The 24,807-nt window shown below is 40.7% G+C and overlaps 1 protein-coding gene across 10 annotated transcripts in view; it reads right to left on the bottom strand.

The window, feature by feature from the left end:
- Positions 1–133: 133 nt before the first annotated feature.
- Positions 134–24,807, bottom strand: part of LOC133218184 (mesoderm induction early response protein 3-like) — a 37,194-nt gene continuing 12,520 nt past the window's right edge. For 4 of the 10 annotated variants that reach the window (XM_061364346.1, XM_061364350.1, XM_061364349.1 and 1 more), the window contains 6 exons: positions 15,967–16,121; positions 15,461–15,542; positions 12,867–12,961; positions 7,154–7,281; positions 6,829–6,971; positions 134–2,185 (listed from right to left, as the gene is read on the bottom strand). In XM_061364346.1, coding sequence (XP_061220330.1) covers positions 1,731–2,185; positions 6,829–6,971; positions 7,154–7,281; positions 12,867–12,961; positions 15,461–15,542; positions 15,967–16,121 — 1,058 coding nt within the window. In that variant the 3' untranslated portion in view covers positions 134–1,730. The remainder of the gene's footprint in view (positions 2,186–6,828; positions 6,972–7,153; positions 7,282–12,866; positions 12,962–15,460; positions 15,543–15,966; positions 16,122–24,807) is intronic. The other 6 variants (XM_061364347.1, XM_061364351.1, XM_061364342.1 and 3 more) reach the window with 3 other exon arrangements.

Raw genomic sequence — 24,807 nt, 5'->3', positions numbered from 1 at the left:
TCAGTATTTTACAAAATTACATAAAATGTGTTGATTCATAAACAAAAGAAACAAGGTATGTTTCAAAACATACCAAGGTAAAAACATTCAAAACAAGGTATGTTTCAAAACAAAATAAACAAGGTGTGTTCAGCACAAAACACAGCAACAAGAAGCTGACAACTTGGCTAAAAATGTCAAGAGTACAACACAGGGCCAAGGCTACCCATTAACTGTGTACTTACTAGAATTACATATTTCAGATGTATATGCTAAGAAGTGATTACAAAATTATTTTTGTCCACTGCGCTAAACAAATTCCTTTTAACATGGTAAATGTGCTATTGCATAAATGCTTCAAGACAATCTTCATTACAGTGCTATAAAGAAAACTCCATATGTTGCATTTGAAACTCAGGATATCAATACAGTTCACAGTACACATAATACCCTCTTCCCTTCCAATTATTAAAGTCACTACTTTCTAATTACTCAGCATAACTTTGAAGCAACTATTACAAATATCACCAACACAAACTTAATTACTTCAATAATGAAAACAAATTAGTGGCAATTAAATTTGTAATACAAACAGTGCAAAGAAAAAGTACAGAGGGAAAGAGGCCATTCTACTGAAGTAACGTTCTTCCACAAGAATTGGAAAAAAACATTTGCAAGACAAACTTTGCGGATGACTAAATTGCAGTCAATGTTCAAAGTAAAAAATTACTCAAGTTAAATAGTTGCTTTTATGGGAAACATTTTTACTTATCCTTTCCTTTATTTGACCAATGTAGTTAAGTGCCATTTTTGAGCCAGTGACTTGCCAAAACAAATAGATGCAATCCACTTTGAAGAAAAACTTTTAGATACCTACTTCAATGTTCTAATTTAATAAAATTAGTTAGTCCCTCAAAACTGTAACACTTTGAACTGCAGTGTTCCAAATAATTTAAGATGTCTTCCAAAACACAGACTGTTTGTTTAGTGGTAAATCCTAAACTGTGCAGACTATAGCTTTCATACATCAGCTGCCTTAGGAAAGTTAAGTTACACAGGTGCATTAATCTTCAAAGTTGTGGACAAACCCCATCTGAATACAATAGCCTACGATGCATCTGTTTAAGCTAGTAAGTTTAAAGTACACAGATAACTGACAGCGTAATTACTTCTATGTAAGGTAGCCATGGTCTATAATTTTGCAACAGCATCCGAGTGTAGGTCTTCATACTTTACTCATGTTAAGTCCCTTGTGCTAGCTTCCACCAAGATGAACTTGCTGGGTTTTAAACTGAAGTACTCTAGTATCACATAAGAGAAGGTTCCATTAAAAAAAAAAATCCTTTTATATTTGTGCAGTTTAAGTTAGAGAAACCCATACCTCCCTTTATAAGAGGGTGGGAGCTACATTGAGCAGAGAATCAGCATCAGTACCTGTAAATGTTGTTACACTGTATCTCTTATGGCAAAAGTAACTTAGACTAAAAAGCCACTCCAATAAGTTCAGAACTTCTGTGCTGGTTTTGAAATGGTGGCCTCTCTCTACAGTCCCAAATTCTACCAAACATTTCCACATTTATGGACTGAAAAAAGAAATTACTCTTGATAAATCAAGATATAGTTCTATACATGAAGAGACATCACTGATGTCAAAATTCAAACTTCCAGTGAAAGACTAGGCAAACCTGATAGTTCCCATTAAGTTTACTACTACTGCATAAAGTACCCACTGTTTGTTTAGTTTTCCACAGTCATTCTGAGTGAAGGGCTGTATGTTGGTGAAGAGCGTGGGTACTAATAAAACCATTTGTATCATTTGCAGATAAACTGAAGTCAGCCACTGAAACAGCCATTTTGGCACTGGTAATATGGTGTGCATGGTTATCAAAGTCCACACCAAGATTATTTACAGAGACATCATTCATGAAAGATTCTGGGACAGCAATCCCCATTTTCAATCTCTTCACAGGTCTTTCTGTTTCCTCACTGCATGTGTTCATTTGGTTTAGCTCTGAATGATAAAAGCCAGTCTCAAACAAATTAAAACAATCACTTTCACCACTGCTAGGCAAGTTAAGCAATTCCTCTGTTCCAACAGGCACATGATTAACCGGTGCTCGGGGTAAGCTGTCCATAGGAGGAAAGGTATCATCCAGGCAGTTCACATCTGAATCATGGCAGACTGTAGCTACACTGCTTGTCAACGCTAGAAAAGATGAACACAAAATGTAAACAAGATAGTTGCTTATAGAGTCACAACAATGTCCTGGTTTCAGCTGGGATAGAGTTAATTTCCTTCCTAGTAGCTGGTACAGCACTGTGTTTTAGCTTCAGTCTGGGAATAATGCTAGTAATACACGTTTTAGTTGTTACTAAGTTGCACTTACCCTGATCAGGGACTTCTCAGTCTCTCATGCTCTGCCAGTGAGAAGGGGCACAAGAAGCCACGAGGAATCAGACAGGATACCCAACCTAAACTAGCCAAATGGGTATTCCATACTATAGCACGTCATGCCCAGTATACAAACTGGGAGGGGTGGGGGGGAGTTCCCTATCATTATTATCAGCATTGTTTTTGTTGGTGTTATCATTATATTTTACTCAATTTCAATTATTAAACAGTTCTTACCTCAACCTGCAAGTTTTACATTCTTTCAATTCTCCTTCCCATCCCACCCAGGGAGGAGGGAAGGGGGTGTGTGCGAGAGAGCGAGCAGCTACATGGTACTTAAGTTACCAGCTAGATTTCAACTATGACAGTCATTTTTGGTGCCCAACATGGGGCTCAAAGGGTTGACATAAAGATGGATACGACCAGAGAATGTTAAAACAATTCTGGTATAAGCATTCATTATATTGTAATAGTCATTGGCCAGTGTTGCTTCATTTGTTCTCAGAGTTCATGCCCACTGGTTTGCTATGTAATACTGTTCTTGTCATATGTGGTCCCTGGGGTAATGTTTATTCGTGGGGCTTGGGCTTAGTTATAATTCTGTTATACTCTGCAGTGCTGGGTTATGATGACAGAATTGCTGATCATGAGACTAATGTGGTATGTGCACTCAGTATTGTTATCACCCTTGTCCCTCGAGAGCCATCTGGTGGGAACTACTAATGATTACACCTTTGGCCTTTTCTCTGAAAGCCAACTGGTAACAGAAACATCTTCCTTCAGTTTCCTATATCCTCCTCCGGGATAATTACAGCAGTATCCATGTATTTTAACAATTTTGAATACCCTTTGTATAGCCTTGAAACCAGCTTGGTTCTTTTGCTAGGAACCAGCACACTGTTGAATATGGCTCAGATCTTGCTTAGGGTTAAAATAGCTACATGTGGCTACTCCAACCACTATAAGAAGCACTGTGGCTCAAAGGAGGAAAAAAAAAGGGACTCAAAATCGAGTGACAGGCACTGTAGCTACTCAAACTCCAGCGACAAGGACTGCAGCTACTTCAGTCCTTGCTACACACATTATAGCTACTCAAATCCCAGGTGCACAAACTATGGCAATTCATACTGCAGCAACAAGCATTAGAACCACTTCAATTTCCACAAGCACCCTAGCTACACAAACTAATGACCAGTACCATGACTACACAAACTCCAGCAATTGGCAGCACAACTATTTTCATCCCCATAACACTAAAGTCCAGTACATTTAGAACTGACTGCCCCCGAGGTGGAAACACAGCCCTACCATCGGTCACAGACTTATGCAGAACGTACTGTAATGGAGAGAAGCTTTGGAACACTGACAATACATTGACGACATCATTGTGTAAAGCAATACAACAGAAGTAGTTTTTAGAAAGAGAAAAAAATAATCCAAATCCTTCTGAAGGCCGGTTTTGCATTAAAACAAAGTAAGGTTAAGGGACCTGCACAGGAAAAATCAATTTCTGAGAATAAAATAGCAAGATGGACACTGTCAGAACCCAATAGACACGACAAAATAACAGCAATGTCTCCACCAACTAATAAGAAAGAAGCACAAGTTTCTTAGGTGTTGTGGGGTTCTGGAGAATGCACATCCCAAATTACAGTCTGATTATAGGCCCATGATCAGAAAAAAATGATATCAAGCGGAGTCCTGAGCAATGACAAGCCTTTCAACAAATTAAATGGGAGATAATTCATGCAGTAGCCCTTGCACCAGTCCGGACTGGGCAAGATGTGAAAAATGTGTTTTACACCACCACTGGGGAGAAAGGTCCTACCTGGAGCCTCTGTCAGAAAGCTCCAGGGGAGACTTGAGGTCAACCCCTCAGTGGGTTGCACTAATCACACAACAAGCCCAAATAGGAAACCTCAATCATCCTGGAATCCTAGAAGTCATCACGGACTGGCCAGAGGATAATGATTTCAGAATGTCAGAGGAGGTGATAAATGCTGAAGAAGCACCACTGCATAATAAACTGTCAGAAAGTGAGAAACAATATGCCTCATTTACTGATGGGTCCTGCTGCATTGTGGGAAAGCATCAGCGATGTATGGAGTCCCCTACGACAAGTTGAAGAAACTGCTGAAGGAGAAGGCGAGTCGAGTCAGTTTGCAGAGGTGAAAGCCATCCAGCTGGCCTTGGACATTGCTGAATGAGAAAAATGGCCATTACTTTCTCTCTATACTGACTCATAGATGGTGGCAAATGCCCTGTGGGCGTAGTTGCAGCAATGAAAGCAGAACAACTGGCAAGGCTGAGGTAAACCCATCTGGGCTGCTGCACTGTGGCAAGATATCGCTGCCCGGGTGCAGAACCTGATGATGAAGGTACACCAGTTATATGCTCAGGTACCCAAGAGTTGGGCCACTGAGGAACATCAGAATAACCAACACATATATCAGGCTGCTAAGACTGAAGTGGCTTGTGCAGATCTAGACTGGCAGCATAAAGTTGAATTAGTTTTAGCCCAAAGGGTCCATGGTACTTCAAGCCATGCAACATAGAGGGGTTTGTAATTTAGGGATGGACTTGTCCATGGATGCTATCACCCAGGTTATTCATGAATGCAAAACATGTCCCTCATTTAAGCAAGCCAAGCAGTTAAAGCCTCTCTGGTATGGAGGACGATGGCTGAAGTACAAATATAGGAAGGCCTTGCAGATTTATTATATCACATTCCCACCAACCTGCCCCAGTGCTTACAATGACAGAAGCAACAACTGAATGGCTGGAAACACACACTGTACCCCATACCACTGCTAAGAACACCTTCCCGGATCTTGAAATACAAGTTTTGTGGTGACACAGCACCCCGGAAAGATTTAAGTCAGAGAACGGGACTCATTTCCAGAACAACTTGATCCAAAGGGCATGGCACTGAGAGGTTATATCCCATCCCCTATCACACACCAGCCTCTGGGAAAATCAAACGGTACAATGGACTGTTGAAGACTGCACTGAGAGCAATGGGTATTGGGGCTTTCAAACATTGGGATATACATTTAGCAGAAGCCACCTTTGTTAGTCAATATTAGTGGATCTGCCAATCAGGCTGACCTGGCCCAATCAAAACTTTTACATACTCTAGAAGAGGATAATGTTCCTTTGGTGCACCTAAAGAATATGCTGGAGAAGACAGTCTGGGATATTCCTGCTACAGGCAAAGGGAAACCCATTTGTGGGACTGCTTTTTCTCCAGGACCTGTGTGCACTTGGTGGGCAATGGAGGAAATGGGGAAATCCAGTATGTACCTCAAGGGAATTTGATTTTAGGTAAATGTCACCAATGAACTCTATTTTATGCTATTGACTGCTATATAACACTTCCATAGCAGCTCAAAGTGTTATATAGGTGCTAGAAGTTGTCCACAGCAGCTAGAAGTCACCTCCAGCACTGCAGAGATTGGGGCCTGAACCTAGCTCCCTTTTGATCATTATACTAACAAAGAATGAATTTTAAGGAAGCTGGGTAAGCACAGTGGTGATGAAATCAGAACTGGCTGCAGCAGGCAACAATCTAGCACTGTATACCATCTCTCCTGCCCTGAAACACTGTTACAACAGATGAAGCCTGACATCATTGACTGAATAAACCCAACAGACTTTTATAGGGATGATCTGTAGGCGAAGGGAATGATATCTGTATGTGGATATGCGAGAGTGTGTGTGTATAAATAAAAAAAAAAGACAGAAAAGGTGATGGTTTATTGTAAAGTGTGGGGCCTGAGCATGACATAAATAAGGGGCAGATACTGTCCTGATTTTAGCTAGAATAGAGTTAATTTTCTTCCCAGTAGCTGGTGCAGTGCTTTGTTTTGGGGCTTTAGTCTGGGAATAATGCTGATAACACAACAATGTTTTAGTTGTTACTAAGTAGCACTTACCTTGATCAAGGACTTTTCAGTCTCTCATGCTCTGCTAGTGAGGAGGGGCACAAGAAGCCAGGAGGGAGCAGACAGGATACATGACCCAAACTAGCCAAAGGGGCATTCCATACCACAGCACTTCATGTCTAATATATAAACTGGGGGGAATTATCCTGAAGGGACCAATCGCTGCTCAGGACAGGCTGGGTATCGGTCAATGGGTGGTGAGCAACTGTACTGTGCATCACTTTCATTTTCTCCTTTTTTTTTTGTTGCTCCCTATTAATATTATTATTAGTATTGTTATTATTGGTATTATTTCTATTATAATTTTACTTAATGCAAATTATTAGACCATTCTTATCACAACCCATGGGTTATACATTCTTCTGATTCACCTCCTCATCTGTCTCAGGAGGGAAAGTTGGGGGGGAGCAAGCAAGTGGCTGTATGGCACTTAGTTGCTGGCTAGGCTTAAACAAGGACAAACAGAAAGGTTTTGTGAGGGTTGGTTTGTTGTTTTTTTTCCTCTTACTTTACCTGTCAGCTCATTAGCAGTAATAGAGTTCAGAATGTTTAGCTGTTGATCAGGAATAGTTTCTGTTCGAGTACGAGATGTTAAGGCTGAAGAATGTACTTCTCCAAGGGCTTCTGCTTCATCTACCAAACGATCCATGTAGTCCCTTAAAGAATATGGTATTCATAATGAGTTACTTAACAGAAAAACAAGGCCTAAAAATGATGACAGATTTAATTTCATTTGCAACAGGCACTTCAGCATTACACTGCAATGAAGGCAATTAAAAACTATCTTCTACATTTACCATTTACAACAGAAAACATATTCCAAGAATGTTTTACTTACGTAACTCCTGGATGATGGTTATATCTCTTCTTTCCAAATCTTGTTTGCTGAGCAAAGTAATCATAACGTTCTGACTTTTTCCACATGTAATAGAAAGCCACACACTCAGCAACTGTTCTGGTTCTTACCTAAAAGGCGGCAAGAAGAATTGACAAGACTAATGCAAAGAAGTCCATTTTGTACTCTCCCAAAATCCCCTATTCTTGCAATATTGTTAGTTTTAGTGTTCTAGTACCTGGAACAAAACAAATCAGGAGACTTAGAAAAAGATCTATAGTTTCAGATATGTTTACCAAAAGCATGGTCAAACATTAGAACAGGCTTCCTAGAAACGCAGTTGATGCCCCAAGTCTGTCAGTGTTTAAGAGGCATTTGGACAATGCCCTTAATAAATTGCTTTAACTCTTGGTCAGCTCTAAAGAGGTTAGACAGTTGGATTAGATGACTGTTGTAGGTCCCTGCCAACTGAAATATTCTAAGTAAGTGTCCAGGGTTCAGCAGCAGCAGTTATTTTTCTCCTTCTTAGTGGCTGGTGCAGTGCCCTAGTTTTGACTTTCAGCCTGGGAACAGTGCTGATAACACCAATGTTTTTGGTTACTGCTCAAATGGTTACCCAGACCAAGGAATTTCAGAATGTCATGCTCTGCCAGGAAGGAGGGGAAGCCAGCAGGAAGCAGAGACAGGACACCTGACCCAAACTAGCCAAAGAGGTATTCCATACCATAGCACATCATGCCCAGGATGTGGAAATGGGGGCAGTTACCTGGAAGGGCTAGATCACTGCTCGGTCAGGCTGGGTATTGGTCAGCAGGTGGTGAGTGGTTGTATTCTATTCCCTTGTTATTTCCCTTATCATTATTACTATTGGTGGTGGCATCATCAGCAAAGAGCAGTTCACGGACAAGATGGTTTAGGGTCTTAGTGTGGGCCTTCAGTCGCCTTAGATTGAATAGGCTACCATCGGTACGATATCGAATATAAATGCTGTCTTGTTCGTCGAGGTCTGCTGTAGCCCTTTGGAGCATCACACTGAAGAAGATTGTGAATAAGGTCGGTGCGAGAACGCAACCTTGTTTCACACCATTGGTTATTGGGAAAGGCTCAGAGAGTGCATCACCATACCTGACTTGGCCTTGCTGATCCTCATGTAAGAGAATAATCATTTTGAGGAACCTGGGGGGACAACCTAATCGTTCTAAGATCAGCCACAAGCCTTTCCTGCTCACAGTGTCAAAAGCTTTGGTGAGGTCAACGAAAGTTACGTATAACCCCTTATTCTGTTCTCTACACTTTTCTTGCAGTTGTCTGAGAACAAATACCATGTCTGTGGTACTTCTATTAGCCCTGAAACCACACTGACTTTCAGGTAGAAGTTCTTCTGCGATGGCAGGTACTAGTCTGTTCAATAGTATTCTTCCAAGAATTTTACCAGCAATGGAGAGCAGAGTTATACCACGGTAGTTTGAGCAGTCTGACTTGGCACCTTTTTTCTTATACAGAGTGACGATGACTGCGTCACGAAAGTCTGACGGTATTTTGCCTTGTTCCCAACAGCACACAACTAGCTCATGAAATTTAGCGTGGAGTGCTTGGCCTCCATGCTTCCATATTTCAGGTGGGACTCCGTCAACCCCAGCTGCCTTGCCAGTTTTCACCTGCTGTATGGCCTTAAGAGTCTCTTAAGAGCCCTTGTTGCCCACACAGAAGCAGCTCTGCAGCGTTTAACATCTTGCTTTGCGGAGGCGGCTGAGGTTTTTGGGCTGGAAGTCAGCTTGAAGAAGACAGTAGTCCTCTACCAACCTGCACCCCAAGAAGATCATCGCCATCCCCATATTACCATCGGCGAGTCAGAGCTTAAGACAGTTCAGCAGTTCAGCTATCTGGGAAGCATCATTTCCTCGGATGCCACGATCGACAAAGAGATAGACAGCAGAATAGCAAAGGCATATAGAGCCTTTGGAAAACTCCATAAAAGAGTCTGGTGTAATAAACACCTGAAGAAAAGTACAAAGATCAGTGTCTACAGAGCCACTGTATTGTCTACTCTTTTATATGGGTCTGAATCATGGGTCATCTACCGTCATCACCTGCGACTCCTGGAACGCTTTCATCAGCGCTGCCTCCGTACAATTCTAAACATCCATTGGACTGACTATGTGTCTAATGTCACTGTCCTCGAACAGGCAGGGGTCACCAGCATCGAGGCCATATTGCTGAAATTGCAGCTGCGCTGGGCAGGGCACGTCTCTAGAATGAAGGATCACCGCCTCCCCAAGATCGTGTTTTATGGTGAACTTGCCACTGGTAGCCGCAAGAGAGGTGCCCCAAAGAAGAGATACAAGGACTCCCTGAAACAATACCTTAGCCTTGGCCATATTGACTACCATCAGTGGTCCACCTTGGCCTCCAATCAGGAGACTTGGAGGCACACCATACATAATGCCGCTGACTCCTTTGAGAGTTCACGAAGAACTAGTCTCGAGGAGAAAAGACAACGCAGGAAGAATCGTGTCCCACCTGTTCCACCCAAGGAGACCTTCTGCTGTGCTTTTTGTAGCCGGATTTGCCTATCCCACATTGGCCTTCTTAGTCATCAGCGCACTTGTAGTAAGCGTGGGTAAATGCCCTTCCCAAATCTTCGTTCGCGAAGTCAAGCCATGAATGAATGAATTACTATTGGTGGTAGCAGTAGTGGTTTGTGTTATACCTTAGTTACTGCACTGTTCTTATCTCAAGCCATGGGAGTTACATTCTTTCCATTCTCCTCCCCATGCCTCCGGGAGCAGAGGGAGGAGGGGGGCGAGAAACGGAGGCCAACTGCGCTTAAACCATGACAGTTCTTTTTGGTGCCCAACGTGAGGCACACAGGTTTGAGATAACAACAGATCTGATGACAGTGTGTAATTGTATTTATGATAAGCATTCACTGTTTCAGATTAATAATCACTCCTCACAATGCTGATTTATTGGCTTTCAAAGATGTTGCTCTTGATCTCGCAGTTTCAGCATGTCATACCTTACTTACAGCCAGTATTTGCTGTGTTAGTGTTTATCTGCTGGGGGCTTTGGGCTAAGGTTCTTGTTTCACTGTACTTTATGACAATGACTTGTAATACAATAGAATCATTGATCATGAAACTGATCTGGCTTGCGTTCCCAGTGTGGTCACCACCTCTATACTTGGGGAGGTATATAACAGAAGTGTATAGCAATTACACATCTTTTTCCCCCCTCCTCGGGTGATCAGCCTATGAGGGAGACATTCCCACACACCCAAGTGACAAGCACAGCAGCTACTCAAACTCCAACCCCAGCAGACAGCACAGCTAATCCAACTCCAAGCACAGCAGCTACACCAGCCCCAGTGACAAGAACAGCAGCATCATTTGAGAGTTCTGATGGTTTTAAATGGCCTTTGGGTACCCTTGAGACCTGCCTGATGATTGTGATGGAGATCAGCATGTTGGCACACATACAGACTGTGTTTTAACAATGACCATTTTGTCTGACATCAAAAGTTAAGCAGAGTCAGGTTTGGGTCTTTTCTAGGATTAGGCGACGACAGAGGAAGACCAAGAGATTGTCCCCAAGTCTGGACAGTCATGAGTGGCAGGGCATGTCGGACAGTACGGGCAAGTATCTAGCCCACTTGTCCCCTCCAGTGCTTTGGAAACGTCAGAGATTTAAGGCAGCTATATGGAGTCCCCTATGACAAGCTGCAAAAACTGCTGAAGGAGAGGGTGAATTATTCTGAGCCTGGTGGGCCCATGACCCTTCAGGCCATCAGGGCAGAGATGCAACATAGAGATGGACTACTGATTGAGGGGTGGACTTAGCAGCCTCTTTGTTATGAAGGACGACAGCTAAAGTACAAATATGAGGAGACCTGGCAGACTGACTACATAACACTCTCCTGGCTCTGAAAGACTGTTACAAGAGATGGAGCCTGACATCATGCACTGGATGGACTCAGCAGCTTTATAGGGATTGGTCCATGCACTAAGGAATGATCTCTCTCTCTCTGTGTCTGTGGATGTATATATATGTGTGTGTACATATATATATATGTGTGTGTGTATATACATAAGAGTGATGGTATACTGAAAACGTGGGATCTGAGCATGACATGAAAGGTATGGAATTAAGGGTGGATACTGCCCTGGGTTAAGCAGTACCAATCATTTTTCTCCTTCTTAGTAGCTGGTGCAGTGCTGTTTTTTACATTTGGCCTGGAAGCAGTGCTGATAACATTAATTTTTTTAATTCTTGCTAAATTATGTTTAGTCTGACCAAGGACTTTGAGTCTCATGCTCTGCCAGGGAGGAGGGGAAGCCAGGAAGAACCAGAGACAGGACACCTGACCCAAACTAGCCAAAGAGGTATTCCATACGACAGCACATCATGCCCAGGATGTAGAACTGGGGGCAGTTACCCGGAAGGGCTAGAGCACAGTTCGGTCAGGCTGGGTTGAGACAAAGGGGCACAAAATCACAAAATGGAATATAGAAACCTTTAGAATTAGTTTTAAGTAATGTTGAGTTTGATGGCTTTGTAACAGTAGCAATGGAAAATTACTGAGGTGCATGATACATAGAGAAAAAAAATAGAGTACAGCTAGAGAACATACTGAGAATTCTCACAAGATAAATCGTTATAGTTGGCCTAGTTTTAAGAAAAACAGTCTAGAAGAACAGGACACAGGGATAAGGAGTATCTGGGAATGGCAGGTGTCCAGGATGGGCTACAGTTAAACTAACTGATAAATAGGAGGACAGGAGGATTATTATGTCTCTGGTGCTAATGAACCAATAAACTGGTATGAGCATCTACTGCGCGTGCTTCAAAGGCTGCCAGAAGTGATCAAGATTGTTGGAAGAAGTAAACGACCCTCAGAGACCACCACCACAATTCTGTACGCATGCGGGGAACTCTCTGGAAAATGATGTAATCCATACGTAGGCTCATGAATATGTATGTATGCCCAGGGACTATATAAGGATGGCTTGTATAGCAATACGGGGACACACGTTAGGAGGAGTTATCCCCTGTGTCTCCCGGTGCCGCAATAAAGAACACCTGCTTGTCAGCTTGAAAACTTTGTTGGCAAGTTTGTTCCTGGAGTTTTCTCCGAATAAGGGTAGTGGTTGGTGGGTGGTGAGCAGTTTTATTCTCTTCCCTTTTTATTTCCCTTATCATTATTATTATTGGTGCAGTAGTAGTGGTTTGTATTATAGCTTAGTTACTGGACGGCTCTTATCTCAACCGGTGGGAGTTACATTCTTTCAATTCTCCTCCCCATCCCTCTGGGAGCAGAGGGAGGAAGGGGGGGGTGTGAGAGAATGGCTGCCGACTGGGCTTAAACCACGACAGTAAGTATTACATTTGTTCTATTGTATGCATTATTGTTGTTTGTCTGGAATGCTATGGAAATACTATACTTTTAGAAGACGAAGACATTTAAACTAAATCATAATATAAATACATAAAACAATGTCAACAAGAGTCAATTTCAGAGATAATATACTGACTCATCTTGTAAAACTTAGCTTTTCCAATTATAAAGGTAAAAGTAACACAAAAAATGCCATGCTGGTTTTAATATGTTGGTTCTTATTTCACTCTTCTGCACGGCTTCTGAAAAAAGTATCACTTTTACAGATTTCTGGCATCATTATCATCTATCAATTATTCCATTTAACTGTAAAACACTAACCTTGTTTTTCTGTACGAGATGAAAGTCTTTTCCATAAATCAGAAGTGCATGTTCAAAGCTTCTGCATTCTTCTTCTGTCCATGCTGTCATCTCTTCTAGACAATTGAAAAGTATCATGATGAACTTATTTTCATTCGCTAACCTTTTACAGAGAAAATTTGTGCTGCTAATGTATGAATATCCAAATGCACTCTAAATAAACCTTAATAGTTCAGTTACTTACGTCCATGTTCTTTCCTCTACTGTAGATATCCTGCCTGAAATCTAATATTCTTGTTTATAACAAAGAAAAAAAAAACACAACAAAACAAAAAAAAAAACCCAAAAAACAAATCCAAAAAATCCCCACAAACAACCAACCAACCAACAAAAAACCAACCGAAGTCTGATTTCTGAAATTCTTAACCTGGAGGATAACAAGATTTGATAACAACACTAAGATATCCGTAACATTATTTTTCTGAATATTTCTTCTCGCATCAGATACAAAGAACAGTGGGTGTTAGAAAAAGAGTGAAGGAACAATCTCTCTAAGATGAAACTGAATTTTAGTTTTACAAATCTAAACAAAAACAAAAAGGTTACTAAAAAAAGAATAGGAGTTTTAAACCAAAGTAGCTCAAACTGTTTGAGTAAGTCAGTTCTGCCTCAAGTACTGTTGCTATACTATCTCAATTATGGCTTTGTGTCTATATATATATATAAAAAAATCAAAGAAGGGATATTTTAAGCATCTTGCATTCATAATAGTGATTTGTTCAGCTATCACTTAAAGCTGATAGAGAAAATAAATTAAAAAACAGAACAATAAAAAACCAAATGCACACATTTCAAAACATCTCTGGAAGCAGATACTGGAAACAAAGGCTTTCCCGTTCCCAGGTGAAGGTGATAATCATTCCACTATAAGGCTATTTCCTTTCTTTCCCCATTAATTTTCCACTCCTTACTACAGATCTCAAATTTCAAAGAGAAGATCCCCATGTAAAATTAGTGAACTTCAGCGGGTAGATCATAGCACAATGGTTACTCTAAGAGACAGGTCCTAACAATATTATCATCCTTTACCAGTTTTCATGAGGGTATAAATCCCATCTGACTTGGGGTAGGGGTGGTGGTGGTGAGTACTAGTCCTTAAGACAGAATTTGGGGCAGAGGTATTTTTCAATCCTAAAATAAGAACCTAAATCCTAGAGAGGTATGGGGTTTAGGATACAGACCTGCAACCAATACTTCCTTATTGTTTAGCTCTACACGATCTCTTAGAGAAGAGCTTTTTCTGAAGCACTGCTCTGATATTTCTTGATGTTCCCTTCAGCTTTACCTTAGATACTTAGCTTTCACAATGCCTAGCTTGTAAACACTCAAATTCCCTTTGGATCCAGTTCTGTGCAAAATACCAACCTAAGCCAGGGCTCGTAGGCCACTTCTGTTTTATGCAGCACATGTGTTAAAATATAGGACAATCATCTTTGCTAAATTATAAACTCTGATTCTTAAAGGGAATAATAAAGTTAGGGACTAACTCATTTTCCACTGTAAATTCAAACAAATCTCTCCACACTCTAACTGAAGACCTATAAAACTATACAGCAGAACCAGCTTAGGGTTGGACATAGCACAAAGTTAGCACAGTGATGAAGAGTGGGGCTCACTTACGTAGCCAGCTATGTTCTAACCCTGGTATAAAAGTAATCAGATTGCAGGCTTAAACTAACAGTAGTGTGTATGTCTTTAGACTAACATAGTAAAATACAGCAAACTGTTCTAACTTGCTAACATGTAGAGAGAAAGGAATGTTCAGCTGATGGGGGAAGGAACATCATGGGATTGATAACAACTAAGGAGACAGTAAATAAGAACAAAGATGCCAGCCTTGGTGCCACCAGAGAGGAACAGAACAGAAGCAAGGACATACCAGCTGCTAACTCATCACTAGGACCTTGCAAGCATATGCAGGCACCGAGGTCATTCAGTAAACACAGTGAGGAAGACTATCAGCAACTACCACAGACCCCCACTCAGCAAAAAAGCGCATGCATAATTAGAATGCAAATATTATAATTAGTTCCTGGAAAATCTATGAATATGAACGAGTATGCTAAATATATAGCTGCTGCCAGCAATTAAGTGCGCTCACCTTTGTGAAACAGCTCATGTGTGCACCCAGCGCTGCAATAAAGAAGGCCTGCTTTCTAAAACTCCAAATTGAGTCTTAGAGAGTTTCTCTGACCAACTTTTACAGTAACAAATTATAATTGATCATGATCTCAAAAGGTACTGTAATGTGGTATTAACTGTCTTATGGGAGCAAAATCTTATCTCCACCCATCCTTCTCAGTCTGGGCCATTCTTAAAACAGCAATGGAGGAAAAGGGAAGATAAGATATAAAATCTGATCCTACAACCTTGAAAAAAAGTTGCAAAGTTCTTTAGCAGAAGTTTCAGTCTGTCCAACAGTCAGATTATACCTAATCTGTGCTAAAGATATCATTGAAAAATATGTACTTGTCAATCTGAATCTTATTCAAGGTTTTACTACACTTTTTTTCCTCCAAATGCACATTTCTTAAAAGGCAGGTACTCTCTCTTACCCTGAGATGCCTTTCCATTTGAGCAGTATCTCTCAATTGCTTCTTTAATATTATGGCTACTTTTGAGAAGTTCATACAGTGCCTACAAAATAGAAGTTATCTTTAGAAAGAGTCAAAGTTTCCCAATATCCAATCTAAACTTCTGAAACTAGCCTTTCAGTGAGCATATCTAATGTAAAAAAGAGGATTTATCTTTATACAGGATGAAAATTTGAAAACAACCAAAAGCAAAACCATCCAAAAGTGAGGCAAGGTTTAATTAAGCAAATGTAAAATGTTATATTAAATTATTAGAAAAGCTGGATTTGTCAACAGCATGGCAATCAAACATCACAGATCACAACACTGCCAACATTCAAATACTTGTAACTTTAAGTACATGCTTAACATCCCCAATAACATCCAAGGTGAACTGAATATTACTAGCTTTATAACACAAGGCAGAGAAAGAGAACACATTAATTACAAAGCAATGTATCACAAACAGAACACAATATAAAACATACTTGTTCGTTGTCCCGTGTATGTAGTCCTTCAGGAATTCTGCATATCATGTTTTCATTTCCTGTTCTTAAGGAGGTTTCAAACAGGTATTCTTTAACTTTACTTTCTGAGATCACATCAGGTTTCCAAAGTAAATGGTCTTCATTTTCATAGGCTGTTAAACCAGGAATACATCAACATCAGGTGTGACATTGTTAAGGTATAACATAAAGAGCTATTTCACAAAGACAAACAACAGGAATATAGAAGTAATCAAATCAAGCACCATCATGATGTTTTTAAATTGGCAACTCATTTTCCCCAAAAGCCTCACTTAAGAGACAGACTCTGTACTGTGGTATGGCGAAGGGATTCAGGTTCCATGAGGATAAAGGACTGAACTCGAGACAGTCTTTACAGAGGAACAGCTTGTTGACAACGAGATGAATCAAGTCAATTTATGCATATGTACTCATCATCTTCATATAAATAAACTAGCAAAACCACAATTATATTCAGGTGTTTTGAGACAAAGGGGCACAAAATCACAAAATGGGATATAGAAACTTTTATAAGTAGTTTTAAGTAATGTTAAGTTTGATGGCTTTGTAACAGTAGCAATGGAAAATTACTGGGGTGAAAAAAAAATAGAGTACAACTAGAGAACATACTGAGAATTCTCACAAGATAAATCGTTATAGTTGGCCTAGTTTTTAGAAAAACAGTCAGGAAGAACAGGACACAGGGATAAGGAGTATCTGGGAATGGCAGGTGTCCAGGATGGGCTACAGTTAAACTAACTGATAAGTAGGAGGACAGGAGGATTATTATGTCTCTGGTGCTAACGAACCAATTAAACTGGTATGAGCATCTACTGCGCGTGCTTCAAAGGCTGCCAGAAGTGATGAAGATCGTTGGAAGAAGTAAACAACCCTCAGAGACCACCACCACAATTCTGTACGCATGCGGGGAACTCTCTGAAAAATGATGTAATCCATACGTAGCCTCATGAATATGTATGTATGCCCAGGGACTATATAAGGATGGCTTGTATAGCAATACGGGGACACACGTTAGGAGGAGTTATCCCCCGTGTCTCCCGGCGCCACAATAAAGAATACCTGCTTGTCAGCTTGAAAACTTTGTTGGCAAGTTCGTTCCTGGAGTTTTCTCCGAATCAATTTGGCGACCCAGGCGGGACCCTCTCTGCTCGGCTGCAGGACCCGCTGAGGACAGGGCTCCCTAGGGCCCTCGGGAATTTTTCCCGGAGGGACCCCTCAACTCATTCGGATCACTGCGGCAGCAGACAAGGACCATCACATAAAAGGTATTCTTTTTTTGTATAGTCTGTAAAGTGCAGGGGGCACCTCGGTTTGGTAACTTGGTTTGGTAAATTGGCTTGGTAAGCGTACGCATGGTTTGGAAGCCTTCCGTAAATCGAGATAAGAAATCTCATACGTAAAGGCGTATACCCGGCTGCTAGTGTCCGTTTGTATACACCCGCGAGAAGCAGGGGGCTTCTTGTGGTTTGGGTCCTGAAAGACACACGGGGTGTCTTGCAGAAAAGGTTTTGGATTTTACTGGTATTTGATTTATTTTATGGCTTGTTATATTAAGGATTTTGGTCTTGTGATTTTGGTATCAGTGACAGACTGTTATAACTAAGCAGGGGGCATCTTGTGATTTAGGTCCTACAAGACACAGGGGGGTGTCTTGTGGAAATGGTTTTGGGTCCAATGTGCTATCAACAGCCCATAAGGGATTTGATTCAGTCATGCTGTCAGTGTGGGTCCCTGAGCAGGTTAGTAGAATCACCCTCCGATACAGTGGGCTGTTCAGTATGGTTCCCACAGTGGGACGCAGACAGGCTGGTCGGACACAAGGGTCTCATCCTTCCTGGGACACTGACAGGCTGGTCAACTATAAAGGGTTCAAGGAAACCCCCCCTATTAATGTTACAATATGGTCTGAGCTATAAGGGTTAGGAAGTATTGCTTTTGATTATACTGGTATTTGCCTATTTTGTGGCTTGTTACAGTAATGATTTTGGTCTTGTGATTCTGGTACTGGTGACAGGATATTATAACTGTGTTATTAACTGTTGTTTGTTTGGTTGAATTTAAGTCTCTGTCTTTGTCTCAAGTGTTGTAACTGTGTGGAGTATGTCTGGGGATCCCGTCTGTGTGTGTGTGAATGTGAGATTGATAATGGAAAATCAGCAGAGTGAAGAGATCTTGAAAAAGAATCCTTTTGGGTGCATTTTGGCACACTGGAAAAAACTTGGAGGGTCTCCTGGGGGCTTGGTAAATAAGAAAATATTGGTAAAATATTGTAACCAATGGTGGCCTTTGTATACTTTGGAAGATCAGGAAAAATGGCCTAAAAATGGAACTCTGAACTATAATACAGTGTTACAATTAATGTTGTTTTAAGGGGGTAAGGAAAATGGGATGAAGTAATGTATGCAGATATGTTTTTCACTTTAAGAAATCACACGGAGTGACAGACTGAATGCAAAATTAATATAGCTCCGCCAGATTCCTTAATTTTGGCTTTGGAAAAGGACAGGGAAAAACTGAAAGTTAAGCTGGAGATGCTCAGCCTGTGATATTGGGGAAAGATGTTTAAAGTTAAAAAACAGTAATCAGGAACATAAGGTGGAAAATCACGTACTACAGGTACCTCCGAGAGGAGCACCCTCTGCCTCTGTCCTATCTGATATTGATAAGGAGGAAGAGATTTCTGTCACTGGCAACAAGCGGCACATTCACATTCAGAGTTAAGAAGGGGTTAAACCAGAAGCGCTGTTGCAGAGGCAGGCACCTGCAGGCCTGCAGAGCAGGGGGAGCTGCTGTGAGGAAAAGGAAAAAAAAAAAAGGGAAAACCAAGAGGGAAAGGAGGGGAGCTCGAGCAGCTCCTGTGTTTGAGCGTGGGAGGAGGGATGTCGGGAGGAGGTGGGGGAGTGGGCTCTTCTCTTCTGTGGGACCGGACCGGTGTGCGTGCTATGGGGGGTTTTGGATGCTGGAAGTGAGACTGCCTTGGGGGGGGGGGCAGTGCCATGGAGTGGCTCCGGTGACTGAACTGGAACTAAACTGACGGGGACCTGGGGAATCTACCCTAGCAGATCCACTGGTTACATTAAAACTAGGGACTAGAGGAAATAAAGTGGAATTTTAGTGGATACAGGAGCAACTTATTTGGTGTTAAATCAGAGAGAAAAGAATTCGTTACAGATGTGGGAGCTACTGGCCACCAAGAAAAAAAAAAAAAAAATTCATTCTTTCTGAAACCTTTAAAGTACAAATTGGGAAAACAAATAGGAATGCATAAATTTTTATGCATGCCAAATTCTCTAAAATCTTTGTTAGGGCGAGAAGCAACATTTAAAGAAGGCAAAATGGAATTCAGAGTTAAAAACAATTAATTGCAGTTTTGAGTTTAATTCAACAGAAAAGCAAAAAGGAGGACCTCCCTGAAATAGAAGAAATCCTTAATCAGGTATATGTGGGAGTATGGGCACCTGAAGTTCCAGGTAAGGCGAAAAATGCTTTGCCTGTTAAAGTGGAAATAAAAAGGGGGGCCTACCCAATTAGAATAAAACAGTATCCCTTAAAATTAGAAGATCAAAGGGAATAAAAAAAAAAATTGATAAATTTTAAAATATAGATTATTAATTGAATGTGAATCGGAATATAATACTCCTATCTGGACAGTAAAGAAATATGATGAGAAAAGTTGCAGATTGGTTCACGATCTCAGGGCAATCAACAAAATTGCAGAGGATATTCGTCCAGTAGGAGTTAATTCGTATGACTGACTAAATTGAATAATAATCAGAAATGGTTTGCCGTCCTGGATTTAAAGGACACTTTCTTTTGCTTACCATTGGCCAAAGAAAGCCACAATTATTGGCTTTCAAATGGGAAAATCCTGACAGAGGAAGGGAAACTCAATTAACTTGGACAGTATTACCTAAAGGGTTAAAAAAAAACAGTCCGGCAATTTTTGGAAATCAGCTAGCATGAGAACTAGAATCACGGAAGCCACCTACTCAAACGGGACTCTGTTACAATATGTGGATGACCTGTTAATTGCTACAGAAACAAAGGAAGAATGTATCAAGTGGACAGTGGAATTGTTAAATTTTCTGGGACTGAATGGTTATCGGGTATCCAGACAAAAGGCCCAACTAACCCAAACCCAAGTTTCCTACCTAGGATATGAAATAACAGGAGGACAGAGACAACTTGGAACTGCTAGAAAAGAAGCCATTTGCCAGACTCCAAGACCATAGACCGTCAAGGAGCTCCGGACATCCCTGGGAATGACTGGATGGTGCAGACTTTGGATCCATGATTATGGTGTTCTGGTAAGACCACTATATGAACTGTTGAAAGGAAACTCTCCCTCTTTAGAATGGACTGATACAGCAGAGGGGGTTTTGAGAAATTTAAAACAGATCTAATGAGAACTGCAGCTCTGTGACTCCTGGATGTGACTAAATCCTTTTGGCTATATTCCTGTGAAGAACAGGGAATAGCTTTGGGGGTCCTTGCTCAGAAACTAGGACCCTACAGAAGGGCAGTGGCCTATTTTTCAAAACAGCTGCATGAAGAGAGCAAAGGATGGCCCAGATGCCTAAAAGCTATGGCAGCAGTTATCACAAATATTAAAGAGGCTTGCAAATTTACTTTGGGACAAAAGATTACTGTACTAGTGTCCCATGTGGTATCAGCAGTCCTGGAGCAGAAAGGAGCCCACTGGTTATCTCCTTCATGTTTTTTTAAATACCAGGCTACCACTGTAGAACAGGATGATACAGAAATTGTGGTCACTAACGTTGTGAATCCAGCATCCTTTTGCAGGAACAATCGACAGAACCACTAACACACAACTGCTTGACCACCATAGAGACTGTATATTCGAGCCGACCAGACTTGAAAAGAAAAACCTCTGGAAGATGCTGATTCTTGGTTTACTGATGGTAGGAGCTTCATATCACAAATATTAAAGAGGCTTGCAAATTTACTTTGGGACAAAAGATTACTGTACTAGTGTCCCATGTGGTATCAGTAGTCCTGGAGCAGAAAGGAGGTCATCTCCTTCACGTTTTTTAAATACCAGGCCACTATTGTAGAACAGGATAATACAGAAATTGCGGTCACTAACGTTGTGAATCCAGCATCCTTTTGCAGGAACAATCGACAGAACCACTAACAAAAGACTGCTTGACCACCATAGAGACTGTATATTCGAGCCGACCAGACTTGAAAGAAAGACCTCTGGAAGATGCTGATTCTTGCTTTACTGATGGTAGTAGCTTCATGAAAAATGGTAAATGAAAGGCAGGATATGCCATTACCACCACTTCACAGGGAAAAAAAAAAAAAAAATAAAAAATAAATAAATAAAATCTAAACCTTCACCTGGTAACACCTCTGCCCAGAAGTCAAAAATAATAGCATTAATAAGAGCCCTGGAACTGGCTAAAGATAAAAGGATAAATATTAGGACTGATTCTAAATATGCATTTGGTGTGGTCCATGTCCATGGTGCTATCTGGAAAGAATGTGGACCTTTGAACACACAAGGGAAACAGGTTAACCATGATACAGAAATTCTACAATTACTGGAAGCTGTTCAGCTACCTGAAGAAGTAGCTGTTATGTACTGTAAAGGGCATCAACAAGGTGGCTCTGATCAAGAAATTGGAAATAATTTGGCCAATTTTGAAGCCAAACGAGCAGCTGAACAATTTCACATCATGTCCTTAATCCCTGACGGCAAACTACCAATTGAAAAATCTAAACCTAGATATTCAAAAGAGGATAGAAAATTGATTGAGAATCTAAAGGGACAGGAAAATAGAGGGTTGGGCTCAAATACCTGGTGGGCGAATTGTAATCCCCTATAACCAGCTCTGGATGTTAGCTCAGGAAGAACATAATAAAACTCATTGGGGTAGCAACTCTTTGCATAAATATTTAGACAAACAAATCTATACACCACAGTTCAGTTAGTGACAAAACAATGTCAGCTATGTCTTAAGAATAATCCTAAGACTGAAAATAGAAATCAAACTGGGACAACTGGGAGAGGAAGTTATCCGGACAGCAGTGGCAAATAGACTTTTCTGAATTACCGGAAAAAAAAGGGGGTTATTGATATTTATTGGTGTTAACGAATACTTTTTCCGGCTGGCCAGAAGCATTCCCTTATAGAATAAATAATGCAAAACAAGTGATTAAAGTATTATTTAACAAGATAATAAGCTTGGTTTGGGGTACCAGAGGCAATTTCTTCTGACCGAGGCTCGTACTTTAGTGCAAAATTGTTACAAGAAAGTAGCAAAAAATTAGAAATTGATTGGCAACTGCATGTTCCATATAGGCCTCAGGCCAGTGGGCAAGTAGAAAAGATGAACCATCTGATTAAAGAACAAATTAGTAAAATATGTCAGGAAACGAATTTATATTGGTACCAGGCATTACCACTGGCTCTATTAAGAATTCGAACTAAACCCCGGTCAAAAGAAGAGGTTAGCCCATTTGAGATTTTGTATGGAAGACCGTATCAGTCCCAGTTTAAAGGAGAAAGTCTTCAGGAAGTGGGAGAAGGCTATCTCCAACAGTTTCTGATCAATCTGGGAAAACAATTGGAGGAGATAATAGGGAAAAGAGCAAGAGGTTTGGATTATCCAATTCACCCTTTCAGATCTGGAGACTGGGTTTATGTTAAGAATTTTTCAGGAGATCCTCTACAGGAGAAGTGGAGCAGACCGTATCAGATATTATTGATCACCTTTACAGCAGTGAAGATAAAGGAACAACCTGCTTGGATACATTATTCAAGAAAAAAGAAAGCACTAGAGCCAGAGAAGACATGGTGGATCGAACCTTCAGTACCCTTGCGTATGAAATTGCATCGGTCATAATTTGGACTCATATGATAACTGGCGCACAAGCTTGGGACCAGAACTTATACCTGAAATTAGTGCAGAATGTTACTAATGTTTTAATCGTAGTGACTGTTGGGTGTGTGCACAGTTGCCTAAATCAGGAGAAAGCCTGGATTTCCCATTAATTGGAGTTCCAATACCTAACACTGTCTCATGGACAAATTTGTGGGTGAACACTAGCAATCTGTGTTCGAAGGAAAGGTTAACATTTGGAATAGTCAATCCTAACCCAGGTAATAAATACTACACCTATGCACAAAGATGTATTACACCAGGAACCAGGGTAGGAGATCATGCTTGTTTAAATGCCACAGATGTAGGTCACCATTCAAACTGCAATCATGCAATTAATATAGATGGTATCATAGTTCAGTGATGGCCCATTCCTAAAGGGAAAAGATGGTATTGGTTATGTGGAAAAAATGCTTATAAGATTCTACCCCCAACTGGAAAGGGGCATGCACCTTAAGTGCTGTAATACCCAATTTTACTATTATCAACAGGTACCCTTCCGGGACCTGGATTAGAAGTTTTGCTAAACGAATTAAGTAAGGGTTTAACCCTATTATTGAATGGCACAACTCATTTCATAGTTTTGTAAAAGGGCTAATTCCATCTTTGGCAGTAAGTGAATTAGAGAAGGCAATTATAAATATCTCAGCAACCATAGGGGAAATGGAAAGTAAAAACATCGATATAATCCAGGCAGAACAACAAGAGATAACTAGCCTATCTGAGGTGATATTACAAAAGCGAATGGCTCTAGACATGTTACTGGCATCACAAAGAGGGGTTTCTTCCATAATCAATGAAAGTTGTTGTTCCTATACGGACTGAAGTGGCAGAATTGAAACAGATCTGGAGGAAATTTGGAAACAAACTAAGATATTTCATGAAACGGCCATGGATGACACCTCCTGGGTTCTGAAGAAACATGGAAAAAGTTAACTACATGGTTACCCAATCTGTCCTGGTTGAGGCAACTGGTTGCAGGAATATTGGTGTTAATTATTTTAATATTGATTACTTGTGGTATGATATGATGTTCCCTCTGGTATTGTAAACGGTCTATGATAAATTACGAAGATTGGAAAAGGAATGAAACTAAGCACCAGGTAGAAACGGGAAATTATTTCAAAAAGACTTTTGATGGTAATGGTAATATATAAAATGTTGCAAAAGAATTTGCAAAAGGACAGAAAAAGGGGGGAATTTGAGACAAAGGGGCACAAAATCACAAAATGGGATATAGAAACTTTTATAAGTAATTTTAAGTAATGTTAAGTTTGATGGCTTTGTAACAGTAGCAATGGAAAATTACTGAGGTGCATGATACATAGAGAAAAAAAATAGAGTACAACTAGAGAACATACTGAGAATTCTCACAAGATAAATCGTTATAGTTGGCCTAGTTTTAAGAAAAACAGTCTAGAAGAACAGGACACAGGGATAAGGAGTATCTGGGAATGGCAGGTGTCCAGGGTGGGCTACAGTTAAACTAGCTGATAAGTAGGAGGATAGGAGGATTATTATGTCTCTGGTGCTAATGAACCAATTAAACTGGTATGAGCATCTACTGCATGTGCTTCAAAGGCTGCCAGAAGTGATGAAGATTGTTGGAAGAAGTAAATAACCCTCAGAGACCACCACCACAATTCTGTACACATGCGGGGAACTCTCTGGAAAATGATGTAATCCATACGTAGCCTCATGAATATGTATGTATGCCCAGGGACTATATAAGGGTGGCTTGTATAGCAATACGGGGACACGTTAGGAGGAGTTATCCCCCGTGTCTCCTGGCGCCGCAATAAAGAATACCTGCTTGTCAGCTTGAAAACTTTGTTGGCAAGTTCATTCCTGGAGTTTTCTCCGAATCAGTTTTCAACAAATAAACTACAGTTAA

This window comes from Neopsephotus bourkii, unplaced genomic scaffold, assembly GCF_033783945.1.
Source record: "Neopsephotus bourkii isolate Nb327-2 ecotype Australia unplaced genomic scaffold, CSIRO-AGI_Nbou_v1 NB_1233, whole genome shotgun sequence".
Lineage (NCBI taxonomy): Eukaryota > Metazoa > Chordata > Aves > Psittaciformes > Psittacidae > Neopsephotus > Neopsephotus bourkii.
The sequence above is the reverse complement of the archived record's forward strand: the minus strand, read 5'-3'. Positions and strand labels throughout refer to the sequence as shown.